This window comes from Marmota flaviventris, chromosome 3 (assembly GCF_047511675.1).
Source record: "Marmota flaviventris isolate mMarFla1 chromosome 3, mMarFla1.hap1, whole genome shotgun sequence".
In the NCBI taxonomy this organism is placed as follows: domain Eukaryota; kingdom Metazoa; phylum Chordata; class Mammalia; order Rodentia; family Sciuridae; genus Marmota; species Marmota flaviventris.
Genome location: NC_092500.1, coordinates 24,970,489 through 24,993,945, shown reverse-complemented (window position 1 = coordinate 24,993,945; position 23,457 = coordinate 24,970,489). Strand labels below are relative to the sequence as shown.

At 34.5% G+C, this 23,457-nt stretch overlaps 1 protein-coding gene across 2 annotated transcripts in view; it reads left to right on the top strand.

Annotated features, from left to right (window-relative positions):
- Positions 1–21,572, top strand: part of Metap2 (methionyl aminopeptidase 2) — a 38,030-nt gene extending 16,458 nt beyond the window's left edge. For both annotated transcript variants that reach the window (XM_027952145.3, XM_027952080.3), the window contains exons 5-11: positions 4,235–4,396; positions 5,111–5,292; positions 6,105–6,199; positions 14,608–14,704; positions 19,211–19,314; positions 20,196–20,311; positions 20,886–21,572. In XM_027952145.3, the coding sequence (XP_027807946.1) occupies positions 4,235–4,396; positions 5,111–5,292; positions 6,105–6,199; positions 14,608–14,704; positions 19,211–19,314; positions 20,196–20,311; positions 20,886–21,138 (1,009 nt within the window). In that variant the 3' untranslated portion in view covers positions 21,139–21,572. The remainder of the gene's footprint in view (positions 1–4,234; positions 4,397–5,110; positions 5,293–6,104; positions 6,200–14,607; positions 14,705–19,210; positions 19,315–20,195; positions 20,312–20,885) is intronic.
- The last annotated feature ends 1,885 nt before the right edge of the window (positions 21,573–23,457 follow it).

Here is a 23,457-nt window from a genome sequence, read left to right as displayed (position 1 = left end):
CCCCGGCCGGGTTCACAGGCGAGCGCGCTACCGCTTGAGCCACATCCCCAGCCCCTCTATTATTATTTTATTCCACCAATCTGTAATTGACGGGCATTCTCTTTGTCTCTAATATATTTTGCCACTATAAATCATTCAGCAGTTAATTCTGTCTAGGTAGGTATATGTGTATTAAGTAAAAATAATTTTCAGAGTCGGATTATTTGTTGTTTTATTACATTTTTTGTGTACTCATTTTCTTTCAAATGGATAGCTGGTTTATTGGTAAATAATTCATGCTACCGAATTAAATGACCATCTTTGTCAAATTATATATTCTTATATATAATGGAATCAATTTCTGAATTGTTTGTTCTGCTTCACTGATCTATTTGTCTATTCTTATGATATTGAAACTTTAAAATAGATCATAAACTTTGTAATATAATAAGTTGATAAGACAAATTATTCTCCCCAGTCACACACATACATACTGAAATGTCATTGTGAGAATTCTGATTAGAATCACATTGTTATTAGTTTCTGAAATTTGGCAGTTTTATTGCTGTTTTATCCATTGTCCTGGTATGCTGTTTTTCATTTATTCAGTTTTTTTTTTCAGATTGGTTTTATCTGTTTCTTGTTAAATTTGTTCTTAAATGTTTTATGTTTTTGCTGATATGAATGAATTTTTTATGTGTTTTTTTAAAGTATTTTTTTTATTTGTAGATGGACACACTAGCTTCATTTTATTTGTTTATTTTTATGTAGTCCTAGGGATTAAAGTGTTCTACCACTGAACCACAGCCCCAATGAAATGTTTTTATTCCATTTCTATCTGCTTATTGTTAGGAGAGGAAAGTCATTGGTTTCCTATGTTTGTTAATGTAGTGTTAATAATTTAATGTGAGTCTTGTGGAATACTTGAAGTAACTTGAGAAAAATACTGAGTCTTTTTTTTTTTTTTTTTTTTGTAGTGGGAATTGAACTCAGGGGCATTCAACCACTGAGCCACATCCCCAGCCCTGTTTTGTATTTTATTTAGAGACACGGTCTCACTGAGTTGCTTAGCACTTCCCTTTTGCTGAGGCTGGCTTTGAACTCGCAATCCTCCTGCCTCAGCCTCCCAAACCTCTGGGATTACAGGCACGCACTGTGGTACCTGGTTTGAGATTTTTTAAAAAACTACCTTTTTAAATAAAACTACCTTTCCTTGCTGTTAGCTTCTATTGCAAATTAAATATAGGTAGAAAGAATTCTGGTTTAATGGAGGAAGCTGTTAATTATATATTGAAATACTTTTCAAGGTAACAGTTTTCCTAAATATTGCAATGTTGTGTATTGTCCTGTAGAAATACAAATGGTTATTTGTATGGCTGTTTGCTCTTTTCTTTTATCATAGAAGTAGTTTTTAACCGTTTGCAAATAAATTAGGTTCTTTGTAGATTCAATGTAGGAAAGAGTGACTCCATGATATTTTTGTCCTTCATTTGGGCCTTAAATTATAACAAGAGGCCCTTATAGTTGATTTCTCTATGATTGCTGATTTTTAATTTAAACTAAAGACTTCAAACAAGAGTTTCTTTAATCCAGTTTCTGATTAGTAGTTCTTTGCCACTGATGGAGATCATTCTATAACCTTTGTGGTGTTTGTTTTGGTGCTAGGGATCAAATCAAAAGCTTCATCTCCAAGACATTCCATAATCTTGAAGAATCCACTCCTTCTAAGAGTGTAGGATACTCATGAGATTTCCTGAGTTTAGTATTGGGGGTCTTTATTACAGCATATTCTGATTCTAAAATTTAGAATAGTGCATTTGAAATTTAATTATACTCACGTTTTAGCCTTTAAGAACTAAGTGTTGGATGGGGGGGCAAGAGTTTGAATTAATAATAACTAATTCATTTTCACAACCTAGATTCATGATTTCCATTAGCTTCCTATGGACGTGCTTTTCATTGATGTTTTTTACTTTTTGAGGCAAGTGGTGCTTAAACTTGACTACCAGCTACTGCTGTGGTATATGTGCTAGAATTATGGCGATGTAAGAGATGAAGAATTATGCTGTGTCTTTTTTAAAAATTGATTAACTATGACCTTCATGCCTGCCTGAAAATGATTTGTTCTTAGAATATCCAGGTTCTTAGTTCTGTTCCAGCTTGGAGTAAGCAACTACTGTATTGTAGCATATTGAGCCACTTCTTGAGAGTATTCTTTTTAAAGGAAGGATCTTATCCTATTACTTTCTAGTCTGATGCTTTTACCATATATAGATAGGATGGTCCATTGTATATTTTGAATAAAAATTGCTTAAATTTTCACTGTTTCTGTAAAAGTAATTTATATACATTTAAATACTTATGGGGTTAAAACTGACTTTATATTGATGGTACCATACTATTTTGATTATCTGATAACATCAGTAAACAGATCTCAAATACATTTCCAAACTGAAAACAAACCAAAGAAGTCTGTGTGGTGCTCTGCCAAATAGGACATCTCCTTTGGGCCTTTGCAAATTAGAGGTGCAAGATATTGGCACACAAGTAGCAAAAACAGTAGGAAATGAATGTGGTAAACTTGATAGTAACACACAGAAGAGGTCAGGAAGTATTTTAGAGCATTAACTTAGAGGCCTGTTAACTTAGACTTGGGTATATTTTTTCTATAAAGGAACGTGTACTAAATATTAGGTCTTGAGTGTTACTCATCTCTGTTGTAGCATGGAAGAAGCTATCCACAGTACATAAATGAATAGGTACAGGAATGAAATTTTATGTACAAAACAGATACCAGGTTGGATTTAACTGAGAGCCGAAGTTGGCTGAGCCACTGGCTTAAGAGGCAAATAAGGGTAATTCCTTTGTACTCTAGTAATCAATGAGTTGTGAGCTATATACACAATATTACTGAAGAATGTGTGGAGCTTAGACAGGTGCAGTGGTGAATGCCTGTAATCCCAGCAACTCAGGAGGCTAGGATGGGAGGTTTGCAAGTTCAAGGCCAGCCTGGGCAATTTAGCAAGACCCTGTCTCAAAATTTAAAAAAAAAAAAAAAATTAAAAAGGGCTGGGAATGTGGCTCAGTGGTAGAGTGCCCCAAGATTTGATCCCAGCACAGACCCTACCCACCCACTCCCAAATTATGAGGATGTTCTAAAAGATTTTTCATTCTAAAACAGTAACTATTTTTTAAAAATGTTCTGCTTAGAGGGAGTCAATGGCTTTCATTCCTAGATATTAAATATAAAAATTTGTTAACCCTGGCAGTTTAAAAATGTGAGTCATTTCTTGAAGAGAAACATTACCTCCGGTATCTTATACAATCAGAAAAATCCTATACAAGCACATAGTATAATGTGTTTTGAGGATAGTATAAACACATTTCCAGTTCAGGTCTTTGGATTAATAGTTAGCTCTTGCTATCATTGGGTTCTGTGCCTGTGGATTCATCCAACTACCAATCAAAAATATTTAAAAAAAAATATATCTGGGGTTAGAGATGCAACCTAGTAGTAGAGCACTTGCTTACCATGTAAGAGGCCCTGGGTTTGATCCCTAGCACTGCAAAAAGAAAGAAAAAAAAAAATATGGTGAACACGTACAATGTACAGACTTTTATTATTGTTCCCTAAATGACATAGTATAACACTTACATAGCATTTACATTTTATTAGGAATTTTAAATAATCTAGAGATCACTTAAAGTATACAGGAGAATGCCCATTGGTTGTATGTATATACTACACTACATCATTTTATATAAGGAGTTTGAGCATTCATGGATCTTGGTATTCCCAGGGCATTGGATTTGTTCTGGAACCAGTTCCCCAGATATGCAGGACAATTTTACTTCTCTCTTGGCTAATTTTTGTTGTACTCTTTTGAAATCTGTAAGTATATATCGCCTCAAGTGGAAGTATGACCTTTTCTCTCCTACCTGCTTGGTTTCTAGGACTCTTATGTCTTTTCTGGTTTTCTCCTTTTTTTATTTTATATTGCCAGTATATTAGTCTGACTATGAATGAAATCACTTGAGGTGTTTTTTCCCCTTAAGAATCTTAAAAAAATGTTTAACTTGATTTGGTTTGATTACAGGTATGTGATTTTGGTATTTCAGAAAGTTTGTTGACATACAGAAATTGTGCATAATATCCTTTATCTAAAGTATCTTGTATTATTATCTCCCTCAGCTTTTATGCTTGTTCTGCTGTTTTTTTTTAAATGACTCATAGTATGCTATGCCTATTCTAAAGGCGAACAGCTGCTTGGAGAACTACAAGTGAAGAAAAGAAAGCATTAGATCAAGCTAGTGAAGAGATTTGGAATGATTTTCGAGAAGCTGCAGAAGCACATCGACAAGTTAGAAAATATGTTATGAGCTGGATCAAGCCTGGGATGACAATGATAGAAATCTGGTAAAAGGAATACATTTTTGTAAGAACATGATAAAAAAAAATTTATTTAAATACTAACTCTGCAGTTATAATGTTTGGCTTTCCTTAACTGTTTGCTCATAAAACTATTTTTAAATAAAGATTCTATAAATATCTACTAAGTTCTTGTATCACTATAATGAGGAAACCAAAAGAGGAGCACACTTGTTTTGTACCGTGGTCTCTCTCTTTTTGCACGTGTATATTCAGGTGCACATGTATTCATTACTAATTTTTATATTCTGTGTAGTAATCTCTTGTGATTTAATAATTCATAATAAAATAAAAATTCTTAGACACAAAGCATAATTATAGTGCAGTGAAGAAACCAATAAAATTATTTCCCTAATTTTTCACCTTGAGAAATTATTAGTATAAAAGACAGTTCTTTGATTTAGATAATTTAAAAAATATACATCATGAAAAAATAAAATCAACATTTAAACTTATCAGAAACTTATCTCCTAGTAAATAAAATTGGATTGTTTTCTCCAGATATGAAATTTCTTTGTCTTTTATAGATGAGCTATTTTCATATCGTAGTAGAAATTGTTACTTATTTATATCCAGAAAATACTGAGATTGTTCCCAAAAAGTAATGTAAGAGTTTTAGTAAACATTCTGGCCTTACTAATCTATAAGGTATATAAAAGTAAGAATCTAAAAGTAAACAAATTTCATTTTCTTTTTGTTTAGTGAAAAGTTGGAAGACTGTTCACGCAAGCTAATAAAAGAGAATGGACTAAACGCAGGCCTGGCCTTTCCTACTGGGTGTTCTCTCAATAATTGTGCTGCCCATTATACTCCCAATGCTGGTGACACAACAGTATTGCAGTATGATGACATCTGTAAGATAGACTTTGGAACACATATAAGTGGTGAGTTCATGGATATAATTCCTATCTTTTACTCCACCCCCTCGGGAAAAAAACCAGCCACTCCAGAATTATAGTGTTAGATGGAACTATAAATACTGAACTTCCAAATTCTGTTCTTGTCTCCTTTTCAGTAGAGATGTGTTGAGGGAGATTTTTTCTTTTCCTTTAAAGCATCCTACTGAAAATGAAGTCTATTGGGTAATCAAGGTTTATTTTCTTTGTATTGAAGCATAGAAAGTATCCTGTGTTTCTTTAGTCAGGTCATTGTTATATACATTATCTATTCAAATAGTAGAGCCTTTAATTTTTTCAGCTTTGGGGTATTTGTTTACTTTTGTAAACTCTCCCCAAAACCCCAAGTATCTTATTTCTTACTTAACAGGCAAGAAAGCAAACTTAGATGAACTACTTACCTAAGGTTTACTGAATTGGATAGGTAGGATCCAGTGGTTCTATTGGTTTGGTTTATTCTTTTTTTTTTGCCCTACATTGTTCTGTATTTCATTGTCTTTTCTTTTTTCTTGCTTCATTTTTATTTCTGTTTGTTCACATAGCTGTCTGAGAGAGTAGTGAATTAATATTACAGTCTAACAGATGAACTCGGGAATTACACATTTCAGTCTGAAATCTTTGTGTACTTCCTCCCCCACCCCCTTTGGTTATGAATGATCTCTGGAAACTTAGAATGCTGCCTTTCTTGAGCCCATCATTATGTTTTCCTTTTAACTATTGAGGTTGGTAGATTAAATGCTATAAATTAAATAAATTGAGTAACTGAAAATAAACTTACAGATGAATTGTTGTTCTTTCAGGTAGGATTATTGACTGTGCTTTTACTGTCACTTTTAATCCCAAATATGATGCATTATTAAAAGCTGTAAAAGATGCCACTAATACTGGAATAAAGGTATGTGAACTGTAAGCACCATTTCATAGAACATGTTTTAAGCATTTTATACTCTGTTTTATAGTCTGTGGATAGTTAAGGTGAATTACTTATTTCAGTGCCTCTAGAGTCTTAAGTGTGTAATAAGTATACCAAAGGCTTTTTTAAAATTCATCTTTTCTAGTATTTATTAAAACTTAAGAGTTTGAATCTATTTTTGCCTGCCAAGTTGGCTGTTTTTTGTTGTGTTTTTTTTTGTAAATAGGCTTTATTTTTTGAGCGGTTTTAAGAGTCACAACAAAATTAAGCAGATAGTATAGAGATTTTTCATGTCACCACCTATTGTATTACTTCCTCTACTGTCAACATCCCCCAACAAGAGGTACATTTGTTAAAACCAGTGAACCAACATTGACATCATAAACATTCAGATTCCTTAGTTTACATTAGGCTTCATTCTTAGTTTTGTACATTATTTTTTTAAAAATATTTTTTAGTTGTAGGTGGACACAATACGTTTAGATTTTATTTATTTTTTTATGTGGTGCTGAGTATCAAACCCAGGGCCTCACCTGTGCTAGGCAAGTGAGCGCTCTACCTCTGAGCCACAACCCCATCCCCCTTAGTTTTGTACATTCTGTGGTGAGTTTTTGTTGTTTTGTTTTTCCGAGTTTTTTTGGATTGTATTGGATATTGAACTGAGGTCCTTGTAGATGCTAGGTACTCTGTCACTAAGCCATATCCCCAGCCCCCATTTTGTGGGTTTTTACAAATATGTAATGCCATATTCACCATTATAGTATCATACAGAATATTTTCACTTCCCTTCAAATCCTCTGATCTGCCAGTTCATCTTTCCTTCCTACAAATCCCTGGTGCAGCCTAGCTTCCCCCAATCACCACCATGTAGTGTGTGAATGTGTGTGTGTGTGTTATAATACATACTACATAACATTTGCCATCTTAACCGTTTCTAGGTATACAATTCATTGGCTTTAAGTACATTCATAATATTTTGCAGCTGTTACCAGCATTCATTTTCATAACTCTTTTCATCTGGTAAAACTGAAACTTCATACTTATTAAATAGTAGCTCCTGATTTTTCCTTCTTCGCTAACCCCTGGCAAAAACCACTATACTGTCTTTGATTTTGACTAATATAAGTGCTTTGCTGTGTAAGTGGAATCATAGTATTCATTTTGTGATTAGTTTATTCACTTAGCATAATATCCTCAAGCTTTACTCATGTTGTGACTTGTGTTGGAATTTATAAGACCGAATAATTTATTGTATATCAGGAACAGTATTGACCACATTATATTGTTATATTTTTGAGTGTATGAATATGTAACATTGAATCCCATTTATATATAATTATAATGCAACAATTGAAAATATAGAAAGAAAGAAAATTTTATGTGTGTACCACATTTGCTCATCCATTCATGAATTGATGGACATTTGGGTTATTTCCTTGTTTTAGCTCTTGTGAATGAATAATGCTGCTATAATATGAGAGTACAGATATCTTTTTATTTTTATCATTTGTTTTAATTAGGTATATGACAGCAGAATACATTTTGATTCATTGTACACAACTGCAGCACAATTTTTCATTTCACTGGTTGTACACCATGGAGCATTGCACCATATGCGTGTGTCATGCGTGTACCTAGGGCAATGATGTCTGTCTCATTTCACCATCTTTCCTGCCCCCAGACCCCCCTTCCCCACAAGTACAGATATCTTTAAAACACCTTGTTTGTCAGTTCTTTGGGTTATGTACCCAGAAATGAATTACTGAATCATATGGTAATTGTTTTAAACTTTTTGCCATATGGCTCTACATTTTACATTTCCACTAACCTAACAGTGCATAAAGAAAGGTCTGTAGCTCAGTGGTAGAGCGTTTGCCTAGTATGTGTGAGGAACTGGGCTCAATCCTTGGCACCACATAAAAATAAATAAATAAAGGTATTCTGTCCATCTGCAAACAAAAAAGGTTCCAGTTTCTCTGCATCTTTAACTTCACCTATTTATCTGAGTAGTTTTTTTTTTTTTTTTTTTCGTTTTTTTTTTTGGGGGGGATTATTTTTTGTACCAGGGATTGAACCCAAGGGTGCTTAACCACTGAGTCATATCCCCAGCTCTTTTTATTTTCTGAGGCATGTTTTCACTAAGTTGCTGAGGCTGGCTTTGAATTTGGAAATTCTCCTGCCTCTGGGATTAGCCTCCAGAGCCTCTGGGATTACAGGCATCTACCACCATGCCTGGTTCTTTTCTTTAATAGTAGTCATCCTAATGAATGTGATGTAGTGTCTCATTGTAGTTTTGATTTTCAGTTCCCTAATTATTAGTGAGGGGAGCATCTTTTCATTGCTTCCAAGTCATTTGTATATCATCTTGGGGAAGAGATCTATTCAAGTCCGTTGCCCATTTTTTAAATTAGGTTGTTTTGTTGTTGAGTTTCAGGAGTCCTCTATATATTCTGAATATCAATCTCTCATCAGGTGATTTGCAAATATTTTCTTCTACTTTGTGAGTTGCCTTTTTATTGTTTTCATATTGATGCATAAAATGTTTTCATGAAGTCCAGTGGTTTTTTTTTTCCTTTTGTTGTGGATTTTTGGTATTACATCGAAGAAATTATTGCCCAAATCCAGCATTTTGAAGTTTGTGCCCAGTGTTTGCTTCTAAGAGTAAGTTTTAGGTCTTAAATTTAGGTCTGTTATCCATTTTAACTTTTGGATATAGCATTAGGTGAGGAAGGGTCCATCTTTATTCATTTGTATATGGTTATCCAGTTTTCCCAGCAGCATTTGTTGTAAAGACTGTCTTTTCCCCATTGGGCAGTCTTGGCACACTTGTCCAAAATATTTGACAATCTGTATGAGTGTTATTTCTAGGCTTTATTCCATCCATCTATGTCTGTTTTATGCAAGTCCCACACTATTAATTACTGTAGCTTTGTAGTAAGTTTTGAAATAGAAGGTATGAATCCTCCATTTTTGTGCTTATTTTTCAAGATTGTTTTGGCTATGCAGCATCCCTTGGGGTGCCATTTGAATTTTAGAGTGGAGTTTTTTATTTCTATGAGAAACACCATTGGGATTTTTTTTGTTGTTGTTGTTGCTGCAGCTTTGGCATGCTAGGCAAGCCCTCTAAAACTGAGCTACATTTTAGTCCCACCATTGAGATTTTGATGAGGATTGCATTTAATCTGTAGATGGCTTCAGGTAGTATAAATGTCTTAATCTTAAGTAATACAGTTTGTGGACATGGAATATGACTTCGTTTATGTCTCTTAAAATATCTTTCAACAATGTTTTGTAGTTTTCATTATATAGGATTATTTCCTTGCTTAAGTTAATTTCTTTCAGATTGTTAAATGTATAGAAATGCAACAGACTTTGTGTTCAACTTTATATCCTCTACTTTGCTGAATTTGTTAGTTTTTATAGGGTTTTTATTTATTGTTGTGGAATCTTAGGGTTTTCTACCTGTAACATCATATCATCTGTAAACAGAGATAGTTTTACTTCTTTCTTTCCAATTTAGATACCTTTTGTTTCCTTTTCTTGCTTAATCTGATTTGAACTTCCAGGGTTGAATAAAAATATCAGTGTAGTCATTCTGTCTTGCCTTACTTTTGGTCTTAGAGAAAACATTTTTGCTGTTGAGTATTGTGTTTACTGTAGATTTCTTATAGGCACCTGACTTTTCATATGTTGAAGGTGGTTTCCTTCTACTCTTAAATATATACATATTCTTTCCTTCAGTGCTGAGTATCAAACCTAGGGTCATGCATGTGTTAGCCAAGCACTCTTATCACTGAGCTACATACCCCACCCTCTTTCTGTTCTTAATTTGTTGAGTATTTTTAATCATAGAATTACATTGAATTTTGACAAATGCTCCCTCCTTCCCCCCTTTTCAGTATTGGGTTGGAGATTAAACCTAGAGTCTTATACATACTGGGCAGGTACTATGCTACTGAGCTACATCCCTAGTCTATTTTGATTTTATTTGGAAACAGGCTTTTGCTAAGTTGCCCAGGCTGGCCTTAAACTTGCCATCCTCCTTCCTTAGCCTTCCAAATAGCTAGGTTCATAGGATGTGTTACAACCACCATGCCTAGCTGTCAGATGCTTTTTATGCACGAAGATAATCATGTACTTTTCTCCCCTTCAAATTTGTTTGTTTACATTGATTTTTATATGTGGAACTACCTTTGCATTCCAGGAGTAAATCTCACTTAGTCATGGTGTGTAATCCTTTTAATATGCTGTAGGATTAAGTTTGGTAATATTTGTTGAGGATTTTGTATAAAGTGTTTATTAAGAGATACTGATCTGTAGTTTTCTTATAGTGTCATTGTTTTGCTTTTATATCAAATTAATGCTGATCTCATAAGATAGGTCATTCTGTCCTTTTCAATTTTTTGAAGAAATTTGAGAAGGGTTGGTATTAGTTTTTGTTTTGAGGTTCTGTGGATTGAAACCATGACCTTGAGTATGCTAGCCAAGCTCTCTATCATTCTGCTGCACCCCCAGTATTAGTTGTTTAAGTGATAGAATTCATAGTGATGCCATCAGATCCAGGAATTTTCTTTGTCAGAAGAATTTTGATTACTGATTCAGTTTCCTTAGTAGTTACAAGTCGATTCAGATTTTGTATTTCTTTATGATTTAGTCTCAGTAGGTTTTGTGTTTAGGATTTTGTCCATTTCATCCAGGTTATCTACTTGTAAATGTGTGGTTGTTTGTGGTTCTCTCAGAATCATTGTTTTATTTCTGTAGAATCAATAGTAATATTCCACTTTCTCATTTTAGTAATTTAAGTTTTTTTTTCCTTAGTCTATCTAGAGAATTATCAGTTTTGTTAATCTTTTTTTTTTTCTATTTTCTCTAATTCATGTATCTTTGCTCTAATTATTTCCTTCCTTCTGCTAGTTTTGGGTTTAGTTTGTTTTTCTTTTTCTAGAAAGTTCCTTAACTGTTTTGTCCCATTGTCCAATTGTGGACAACCTATAGAAACTTAAATACAGTATATACTACATAATAATAATGAATGTAATTATAATAATACATAAGCTCTAGATTATGATTTCTAACATATTTTAGTGCACCTGTGTCTATTTTGTTGAAATAGTCACAGAATTGAAAACTTGACACTTAATGGGTTAAATTGTAATATTATGTTATTGATTTGAGATCTTTTTTGTTTTGTAATGTAAGCACTTATAGCTATAAATTTATCCATTAGTACTGCTTTTATTGTATCCCATAAGTTTTGGTATGTTGTGTTTTCACTTTGCTTTCCCCTGTTTTTTTTGAATCTCTGTATATTGCCCAGTCTGGCCATGAACTTCTGGGCTCAAGTGATCCTCCTGCTTCATTCTCCTCAGTAGTTGGGACTACAGGCGTGTACCTGCACCGGGCTTGTATTTTTATTTTCTAATTACCCTCCTGATGTCTTCTTTAATCTATTAGTTTTTTTAAGAATGTATTGTTTAATTTCCACAATTTTGTGAATTTTCAAGATTTAATTTCATTATTAATTTTTCTTCACCTCATTGTTATTGGAGAGGATAACTTGGATGGTATCTATCTAATCTAAATTCTGGTGAGACTTAATATATGGCCTAACCATATATTCTATCTTGGAAAATGTCCTTTATGTACCTGAGAAGTATACATGTTCTCTGTTGCAGAAATTCCAACTGTGTGTGTATGTCTGTTAGATCTAGTTTATTTATTAAGTCCTCTTGTTTATCTTCTGTTGGGTTTGTTTTATTTGTTAGTGAGAGTATAGTATTGACATTTCCATCTGTTATTGGAGATTTGTCTGTTAATCCTTTCAGTTCTATTAGTGTTTGCTTTGTATATTTAAATGGTCTGTTATTGGTGTTTATAATTGCTATATCTTGTTCCATTGAACCTTTTATTGAAATTTGATGTCTTCCTTATCTCTCCTTGCCTTTGTTTGCTGTTATTGTTTTTTAAGTTTTATTTTGTTGGATATTGGAGTAGCTGTTTTGGTTACTGTGTGCATAAAATGTCTTTTTCTGTGTTTTCATATTCAGTTTATTTATGCCTTTGGAGCTAAGCAGATTTCTTAGATATATAGCATGTAGTTAGATCATGCGTTTTTATGCATTCTGCTAATCTGTGACTTTTCATTGAGAGTTTAATCCATATTACTGATAAAGGAAGGTATGGTTTCATTTTGCTATTTTTCTGTATAACTTGTAACTCTTTTGTTTCTCATTTCCTACATTGCTCTCTTTGTTTAATTGATGTTTTTGTAATGAAATGTTTACTTCTCATTTCTTTTTTGTGCCTATTCTATAGATATTTTCTCTATGGTTACCATGAGGATTACACTTAATATTTTAAAGTTAAATCCCCAGTGTGAATTTTTTTGAACCATGTACACATTTTCCAACTTAAATTTTTACCACGATACATACCATAATAACATTTAGATTAAAACTAAGTTTTAAAAAATATCTTAGTTATGTCATGTAAAAAAGAAAAAGTGGAGTTAGAAATCATCATTAGACTAATGGTAGCAATTAGTTCTTCATATGATTGAGTTACTGTCTAGTGCCCTTTCATTATATACTTTGTGGGACTTCCTTGAGCATTTCCTACATGGAAAACCTAGTAGTACTAAACTCTCTCAGCCTTGTTTATCTGGGAATGCCTTTATTTTTCTACCTTACTTTTGAAAGACAAGTTTGCTGGATATAGAATTCTTAGTTGACAGTTTTATATTTTAGCATTTTGAATATATAATCTTACTACCTTCTTGCCTTTGGAATTTCTGATGAGAACTCTGCTTATAATCTAATTGAGGATTCCTTATATGTACTGAGTCATTTCTTTCTTGTTGCTTTCAAGATTCACACTGTCTCTAGAAAGTTTTTATTACAGTGTGTCTTGGTATATAGGTCTCTGAGTTTATCTCTTGGCATTTATTAAACTTCTTGAATATTTGTGTCTTTCATCAAATATGGTAGGGAACAGACATTTTTTCTTTACATTCTCTCTCTGCCCCTGTTTCTCTTCTCCTTCTGAGACTCCTACAGTGCATATATTGGTCTAGTTGATAGTAACCTATGGGTCCTCTTATCTTCAGTTTTGGTGATCCTTTCTTTGTATTTCTGCCAATGATGGACACTCTTTGTTAATATGATGCTGTTGGTTAATAAACATTTGTGTACAAGTTAAAAAGGAATCCTTCTCACTAGAAAGATTTTCATTTTGGTTACTGCACTTTTTTTGGTTTCCTTAAGGTTTTTTAAATCTCTTGATATCTCCATTTTGTTCATACATTTTTTTGTTGGACTTCATATCTTCCTTTAATTCTTGGGACAACTTTAAGGTAGTGGTTTTAAAGTCTTTGTCCAGTAGATCTCCCTCACATCTCTTTCAGAATAGTTTCTGCTGATTGATTTGTTTCCTTTGAATGGGCTACTTTTTCCCAATTTGTATGCAAACTGATCCCCACCCCCCTTTTTGTAGTTATAGATGGACAGAATGCCTTTATTTTATATGTTTATTTTTATTTGGTGCTAAGGATTGAACCCAGTGCTTCACACATGCTAGGCAAGCGCTCTGCCACTGAGCTACAGCCCCAAGCCCTCTTCTCTTTCTTTATTGCAAGTGTTCCCTGTCAAGAGTCCTCCTGCTATGTAAACTTAAGGTCTTCTCAGATTTTTTCTGGGCATTTTCCCCTGGGTATGTGTGCTCCCCTTTTAATGATCTCATATATTGTTTTGAATGTACTGATCTTTAATGTTTAGCTCCTAAAAGAGGAGAAAGACAAAAGTGAGGAAGTTAGGAAGTCCAAGATGTGTGTGTGTGTGTGTGTGTGTGTGTGTGTGTTTGGTGGTGGTGCTGGGGATTGAACCCACAGCCTGGAGCATGTTAGGCAAGCAACTCTACCACTGAGCTGCGCCCTCAGCCCCCTCCAAGATATTTGAGACAGTTTCTTTTCTGCTACTTCTGGCTTAGCCCAGCTGTGTGGAGGTTATTATAGGAACCACCTGATGCTTCCCATGCAGGTTTTAACTTCAGTAGATTTCCAGCATTTCCATAGGTCCATCAGATAGATTTTGCCAATGCTTTTGTTGTCTGGGTAGGGACACATATTTCTGGTACAAATTCCTGATTATATGTTCCTTACATTACTCAGAAACAAACCACATCATTAATTTTATTATAGTCAAAGAAACTTGGGTTTACTCCTGGTGTTTCTTATTTCACCATCTTTCCAGAATATTCCCCAAAGTCTTTTATACAGGTATTTATGATGTACAAAGCAGTTTTTCTGATTGTCCTTTATTTTTAAATACTAAGAAATTAAGTCACTGCATAACTTTACTCTGTGAAAAACAAAGTTTACTTTATTCTTTTTTTAGTGTGCTGGAATTGATGTTCGTCTATGTGATGTTGGTGAGGCCATCCAAGAAGTTATGGAATCCTATGAAGTTGAAATAGATGGGAAGACATATCAAGGTATGGTCTTTAAAAATGTATCTTATTTTGAAATTAATTTTTTCAAACTACTGTTGATTGCTTTCTTTGGATCAACTCTTAGGTGCATGCTAGAAGTACTATGGTCACTGACAAGTCATCTGGGAAATTATTCTAAGGTAGCCAAAATTTGAACTAATTTCTATAACTAGTAAAATCAAGGATTAGGGAAAAGCCAGAGTCCCTTTCTACTGATGATTCTCCAATATTTCTGGTGTGCTGCATTCATTTCCATCAGTTCAGCCTTCTTCCAGCTCCCAGATTCTATCTGACCATCCCCAGCCATAGTTCTTCCTGATCTGTGCTTATGACTCTCTATAACTCTGTTCTAATAATTTTCTTGCAGACTATTTCTTAACCACGTCTGTTTGTCATTTGTGGACTTTTGAGTGGAGGCTCGTCCTGCTTCCTTGTCTCTCAGTAAATTCATGTCATTCAGTCATGTCATCCCTCTAGGTATTACCAGTTACCTGATAACTCAGTGGCTCTCGTCTCCATAACAGTCCTTTCCCATGTGTGAATACTGAAACTTACCACCAGTCTTGTTCTCTTAGACAACTATTAGTCTTTTTTTTTTTTTTCTCCAGCTATTTAATTTCCCTTACTGTAAATGTCTTCCATTTCCTTTTTTATAACCTTTGGGGGCTAGGGGTGTACTTCAAGTGGTAGAATATGTATGCTTAGCATGCATTAGGCCCTGGGTTCGATCCCAACACCCCCTTTCCCCCCCCAAAAAAAATGTACACACACACATATATTCATTCCCTCTGGTGGGACACTCTCTCGGTTGCATCATGGTTGAATGTCCTTTCTCCTGCCTAGCCCTCATGTCAGTGTTAATTCTTCTCTTTCATCTGTACCTTCAACTTCATTATTTCTATGACTTTCATGCACATTTAGTCACTAGCCCTCAGAACATCAGTTGAAGCCAGAATACTCTAAGGCTGTTAACCCTTGGAGAGGAAATATTGTGAGATAATGAAGAAACGAACTTTGAGGTTAGACATGTCTAACTTTGATCTTAGATAAATCCTATAACCTGTAAGTACCCAAGTTTCTTTGACTATAGGATTAATCATGGGATTTGTTTTTGAGAAATATAACAGTTCCTGGAACTTAGGCACTCAGCAAATACTTGTCATTTCTCCCTATTCTTTCCCCCAGTTCTGGATGTCTCATGAATATAGTCCTTGGTCAAGATCCTCTCAAGTCTTTTTTTTCCTTCTCTCAGGAAATTACTTTCTTGAAGAGAAAAATAACTAAAGAAACCAAATATCCCTTAATTTTTGCCCTGATGCAAAAAGAAAATCATACTTCTTCTCTGTTCTTATAATTTTATCACTCTTATTTGAAGAAAAAGGATCTTTTACTCAGCGTTAATCCTGACACCTTAATAGCCCTCTCCTACGTTCTCTGTCTTTCCCCAGAAGCTCAACTGAAAAAAAATATTTGGAAGAGCTGAAAGTCATAGGATTAGATTACCTCCCATAATTTATATATTTTGTTTCTGGCTTTTATTATGTGAAATTTTTAAAAACTTAATTCATATGAAAAGCAGTGGATTTAAATTAGCTCGTCCCTTAGTTAAGGGTGAAGCTTCTTTTCCAGGTTGCTTTTCTTTGTGAAATATTGTTTTCCTGGTTCTTTTTAAGAAGTTAGAAACTGTTTTAGGATTGGCTATTTATGTTATGCCTCAGACACGAGCTTCCCAGAATTATTTTCTGTCCATGGATAAAACGGAAATTAAGAGAATAAATGCCAAATGATTTTGAGGTATTTGTGGGTCTATAAGTTTGGCCTTCTGGTTTCTAGGTTCGTTGCCATCATCTAATGAAGAGTGTTTTTTTCTTTCCGAATTTGTGACTCTTTTCTTTCCGAATTTGTGGCAACCTGTACTGAATAGCAGTATGCGTGAAAAGTACTTCTAGACTGAATTGAGAATTTGTGAAAATTCTTGGAAATTCCAATATTAGCCAGCATTACACCAATGTCCTCCATTTTTACAGTTTGTTCTCTCACAATTCTGCAGTTTGTTGGCATGTGATCTGCCTTTCAAGTTGTAATAGATGACAATTTGATTTACTGTGTAGTTCTAACCTTCATTATTATTAGGATCCTTAATACCTGTTTTCTTGTCTCTTTCACTAAGCTAATGCAACAGTTTAGGTTGTATTATTTCAGCACCTATTTGGATACTTCTTAGAGTATTAATAAAGGTTCTTAGTTAGAAGGCAACAATTTATTTTTACTAATTTAAGCAGAAAGCATATTAGAAAAATAATGATAATAGAAAGATAAAGAAATAGACTTTGTTCTAAACTTTTAGGAGTACTCATTCCAAAAACCACATAGCAGAACTGGGTCATCAGGGAAGTGCCTTTGATCAAGAAACCAAAGGATTGGAAAGTTTACTTTTAAAGCTATTGGCATCAGAATTAGTCTACTTCTGTCACAGCATGTATAAATAAAAATGAGTATCCCTGTACCATTTCTGTCTCTGAAACTGGTATATTCTAGGAAGGTGTAGCCAAGAAACTTCTTAAGATAAAAATGTTTTTGATAGGCTTGTGTGGTCAGTTTGCCAGGCAGGTCTTTAGAGTAATGAGGTTTAAATTTTAAAATAAAAACAGATTATTTTGTATAAGAGGAATTAAAAAGCTAATTGTTTTTTTTTTTTTTACATAACCCGCCCTAACTTTGTATTTTACACGTCATTTAACTGTTAACAGTTTTTAAAAAGTCTTACTTCCTGGGCCAGGGATGTGGCTCACTGGTAAAGTGCTTGCCTAGCAATGCATGAGGCACTGGGTTTGATTCCTGGCACCACATAAAAATAAATAAAATGAAAGTATTGTGTTCATCTACAATTAAAAAAAAAATTTTTTTAAATCTTACTTTCCAATTCTACTCCAGAATAAAGATAGCTTTATACTGGAAATTCTAAAACTATAGAAATAGATTTTTCTAAACTTTTTCTTTTTTTTAATTGTGAAGTGCAGTTCTGTAAATGCACAAAACAAAAATTCAACATCTCAAATGCCAAAAACTATGATCTTATCCTTTGAAAGAAAAGACTGTTACCAGCATTCTAGAAGCCTCTCAATCCCGTTGCTTAGTCTGTTTTGTGCTAGTATAACAGAATACCTCAGACTAGGTAATTTTTATAAAGAAATTTATTCATTTCTCATCGTTTTGGAAGCTAGGAAGTCCAGGATTAAGGGGCCATCATCTAGTGAAGGACTTCTTCTCGTGTCAGCCCATGGCTTGAAGGGCAAAGGGAGGGTGGGAACAGAGGAGTGAGCCAGTGTGCACACAGAAGAGCCTTTTTATAAGGGATCCACTCCCCTGATAGTGGTATTGACCTGTACATTCATTAAGGTGGTGTCACCGTGACCAAATATCTTCGATTAGGCGTCACCTTCCAATACCACTGCATTGGTGATCATTTCCAAATACATGAACTTTAGAGGACATATTCACACCATAGCACTCACGTGCCTTTCCAGTTGCAGCAGTCTTCCTCTAGTAAACTTCCTCTAGTCTTGGGAACTGGAGTATTTTATTTGCTTTACTAATTATTCATCAGTATTTCTTCTACTTATTAAATGTATCCCTAGCTTGTTGCTTTTATTGTTGTATAATATTCCTTTGTGTAACTATGCCATGATTTGTCTATTCTGTCACTGTTTTCAGGACATTGAGATTTAGATTTTAATATATACATATATATATATATGAAATGTTGATGTAACAATAAAATTTAACATTTATTAAAATTGGCACAGTATTCTTGCTTTTGCCATAATCATGTAGATAAATATTTTTGGCTTTTAATCATTTGCATACATGGTACTTTTTTAAAAAGTATTTTTTAGTTGTTGGACCCAATGCATTTTATTTATTTATTTTTATGCAGTGCTGGGGATCAAACCCAGGGCCTTGCGCTTGCTAAGCAACCACTTTACCACTGAGCTACAACTCTAGCCCACATACGTGACACTTTTATATTGATTTATAACTTCTTAGATGACTCCTAATGTGTCATCCTGTGATTTTTTTTCCATTCCTTCTTAAATTCTTTTAAATTAATAACTGCAATAAACTATATGTTCAGGCAGCAGAATACAACAGACACTAGTATGGCAATATGTAAATCAATGGATGTGTAACTGATGTGATTCTGCAATCTGTATACGGGGTAAAAATGGGAGTTCATAACCCACTTGAATCAAAGTGTGAAATATGATATATCAAGAACTATGTAATGTTTTGAACAACCAACAATAAAAATAAAATAAAATAAAATAAAATAAACTATATGTTCCACTAGAGTCCAGTTTATATCTAACTACTTTAGGTGTGAGGTTATTTAGTAGAGCCATTCCTTATTTTTTAAGCAATGCCTTAACTCTGTACCCAAAAGGCCAAGGATCTGCTTGTCCTACTAGATACCCTGAATAACACTTACTTCCCTATTTATTATGACAGTGAAGCCAATCCGTAATCTGAATGGACATTCAATTGGGCCATATAGAATACATGCTGGGAAGACGGTGCCCATTGTGAAAGGAGGGGAGGCAACAAGAATGGAGGTATGTAAATCATTAACACACTTCCATGAAAAGTATTTGGATTTTTTCTTCTTTGGGGGGAGTGTGTACTGGGGATTGAACTCAGGGGCACTCAACCACTGAGCCACATTCCCAGCCCTAGTTTGTATTTCATTTAGAGACAGGGTCTCACTGAATTGTTTAGTGCCTCGCTTTTGCTGAGGCTGGCTTTGAACTCAAGATCCTACTGCCTCAGCCTCTTGGGTTACAAGCCAGTAGGATTTTTTTCTTCCAAAACTCATGGTAGTTAAACAAAATTTGAACTCATTTTGTTGAACAAAATGAGTTTACTGTTCATACTTGCCTGGACAGAAATTGGGATGTTTGTACAAACACACATCTGATCAGATCAGAGCCCAGTCTGCTGTGGAAGCTGGGCCTTCCAAAGTGTTGTTTTTTCAACATTTAATGAATGTTTACTGAGCATCTCCTAGGTACCAGTCTCAAATTTATTTCACGGTGCTATGGATTGAACCCAGGGCCTCACACATCCTAGCCACCCACTATTATCACTGAGCTCTATCCTCTGCTCTTTTTCAGATAATGTCTTAGTTGCCTAGGCCTTGAACTTGCAGTCCTCCTGCTTCAGTCTCTCAAGTACCTGGGATTACAAGCAGATGCTACCATGCCTGGGTCCAATCTTTTTAGTAGTCACTGGTGGTATAGCAGTAAACAAAATTCCCTGCATTTTAATAAGGAATGCAGAAAGATCAAAATTTGCTTAGGAGATAAGGCAGGGAAAGGTTGAATGAAGACTGCTGCTGCAGGATGTTTCATGTTGCATTAGGTGGGAAGTCAAGAGATGGTAATTGCAACTAGTTCTGAATTTCTCTTTTTTCCTTGACCCGTATGTACTTTTGAAGGAAGGAGAAGTATATGCCATTGAGACCTTTGGTAGTACGGGAAAAGGTGTTGTGCATGACGATATGGAGTGTTCACATTACATGAAAAATTTTGATGTTGGACATGTGCCAATAAGGTGAGAGACATTGATTTATAATTAATATATCTCTTCTCAATTAACAGTATTTCTAAAAATAATGACAAACATAAGGGTATACATTTGTAAATGTACACTTATGTGAGTTGAGTTTCTACAATATAGTATTAGAAAGATTAGCCTGTTAAAAATTTTTACCTGAGATGAAAGTTATATGGGCAAGTGTCTGATAATTAGTATTTTCCCATTGTTAAAGTTATTTCAATTTACATTGCCTTTTTTTTAAACCTTTTTATATAAGATGATTAAAGGTTGGATTTCCACCTCCTTTTATGTGTGGTTTTTGAGCTTGGTGCACAAAAGGGAACTTCCATGACTCTGTAGAGTAGTACACTAGGAGTTTCACACACATGTCCATACACACCATGTAGCTGGTTTCCTAATCAGCTGCTGTATATAATTAGGGATGGGCTATTACACATTCCAGCTTTTGATTGTTGAAAGAGTAACAACGAAAGTTTCTGAAGACTCAGCTAAGGTTTGGGTTTTTCCTAATGGGGAAAATGAGTTGGTAATTCTTGCCAACCATTAACATTGGACTTTCTTTTCTTAGGCTTCCAAGAACAAAACACTTACTGAATGTCATCAATGAAAACTTCGGCACCCTTGCCTTCTGCCGGAGATGGCTGGATCGTTTGGGAGAAAGCAAATATTTGATGGCTCTGAAGAATCTGTGTGACTTGGGCATTGTAGATCCATATCCACCATTATGTGACATTAAAGGATCATACACAGCACAGTTTGAGCATACCATACTGTTGCGTCCGACTTGTAAAGAAGTTGTCAGCAGAGGAGATGACTATTAAACTTAGTCCAAAGCCACCTCAACATCTTTTATTTTCTAAGCTTTGTTGGAATACATTATACCAGAATTAATTTGCAACATGTTGTCTGTTTTAACAGTGGACCTGTGTAATACTTTTATCCATGTTTAAAGGAATTTGATCAAAGGCAAACTGTCTAATGTAATTAACAAAGGAAAAAGCTTTCAGGACTTTACAATGTTAACTGTTTCCCCCACCCCCCGTCTAGGAAATGCTATAAAGCTCAAATTAGTTAGGACTGACTTATACATTTTGTTTTGAACACCTAAGAGATGCTTTTTGGATATTTATATTGCCATATTCTTACTTGAATGCTTTGAATGACTACATCCAATTCTGCACCTTTGCCCTCTGGTATTGCTTTTTAACCTTCCTGGAATCCATTTTCTAAAAAATAAAGACATTTTCAGATCTGAGAGCTACATTTCAATGTCTGTGGTTATAATTTGAACAGGAAGTAGCTAAAACTTTCAAGGCATTTTATCTGGACTGTAGATACTATACCGAGAGGTTCTGACATAATGGCTAAAATAAGATCTTCATGTACATTAAATGGAACAATAATCTTTTCATTCACCGGTATACAGTTTTATAAGATTTTACCTCTTATTGAACCAGATTAGTACCTCTCATTTTTTTCTGATGTTGGAAAAATGTACTAATTGAAACATAACTAAGTAGGAACATTTCGCCAACTTGAGAATCATTGATTTAGTGAAAAAACCTACAAACATTTCATTCCTTTGTTTAGTGGTAGTTATCAGGAGGTGTTTTCAGCTTATATGATAAGGGTATTAAAGCTACAAAAGCAAAGGAAGAACTCCCATGTTCAGATCTTGTTCTAGTTAGAAAGGTGAAACTGAAATTAGGGTTTTTCATTAGTGAGTCAAATGCTGTTAACACTCTGTTCCTTAGCTGATTTGGATTCTTAGTATCGAGATTGGCCATTTCAGGAAATGAGGTTACCAGTACCCTTCTTACAGCAGCTAAATGCGTTAAGTTGAATGTAAGGATGCATAACATTTACTTGTTTGAACTGGACCCCACTACTGATTCCTTAATTGCTTGAATTCTTATATGTGATTTGTTCCAGCATAATTTCAATATTGTTATGTGCCAAGGTAAAGCCTTAATTTGTATATGCTTTTTAGCACAATGAGATTTTATTGCCTCTGGGATGCTTGTTTAGTTTGTATTTTGTTTACCTTTTTCTCTTAAGGAGAAAGCTATGACTTATGTACTTAAGATTGTTACATTGAAAAGCTGCTTTCAGCATTAGAGCTATAAATGAATGTTATCTTTTGAGAAAAACAATCTAGTTTTTAGCTGTAAAAGCTATGTTTATTATGGTGCTAATGTAATAGCTACCTTTGAATAATTTCTTCATTTTCTGTGATGCTGTTCAAGCAGCAGAGCTCACCAGTTTTGTGTGGACACATTGTAGGGCTTGGGCCCTCCAGCTAGCTCCTTTGGGGTTTTGTTTATATGCTTTGGTGGGAAATACAAAACAAGTATTTTGATTTCTAAACCCAGGATTTTAAAAACTGATCCAAGGAAGAATTTCGGAGCTGAAAGACCTTTTTAGCAGTAGTGATCTATAACTATATATGCTCCATGCTCCTTTCCCAGCTAACTAGTGGGAGCTGCCCCTGGAATGGATGCGATCTTGTAAATAGGAAAGCTGTCACTTAAAAAAAATTGTATATGTTTGCCTACTAGCCATGTATCTCTTGAAATCATTTTGTTATGTGTACAATGATGTACCTTATTGGTAAAATTAGTTTGATGTTTAACAATAGTGCCTTTAGTAAATTATTTTACAACCAAATATGTTGTTTTTTGTTAGACCAATTTAGGAGAATGTAGAAACCCATGTTGATATTTGAGATATTTAGTGAGAAATCTAAAATTTGTTCATTTAAAAATAGATTTTAGTTTCTTGTTTTGCTAATATTATAATTTTTAGAGCAGTTTTAGATTCACAGCAAAATCTAATGGAAAATACTGCAGATTTCCCATATACCCTCTGTGGTCACACAGGTGTTAAATTTTAAGACTGCTTTGTGTGTGTGTGTGTGTGTGGAGTACTGGGCATTGAATCCTGAGCCTCTCAATGCTAGGCAAGTGTTCTAGTGCTGAACTACAGCCCTTTTTTGAGAGATCTCGGATTGCTCAGGCTGGCCTGGAATTTGTGATCCTCCTGCATCGTCATCCTGACTAGAGATTTCCAGGCATGTACCACCACAACCAACTCTCTCCCATGTATTTTTACACTGAAATAAAAGCAACTATACCTTTTTT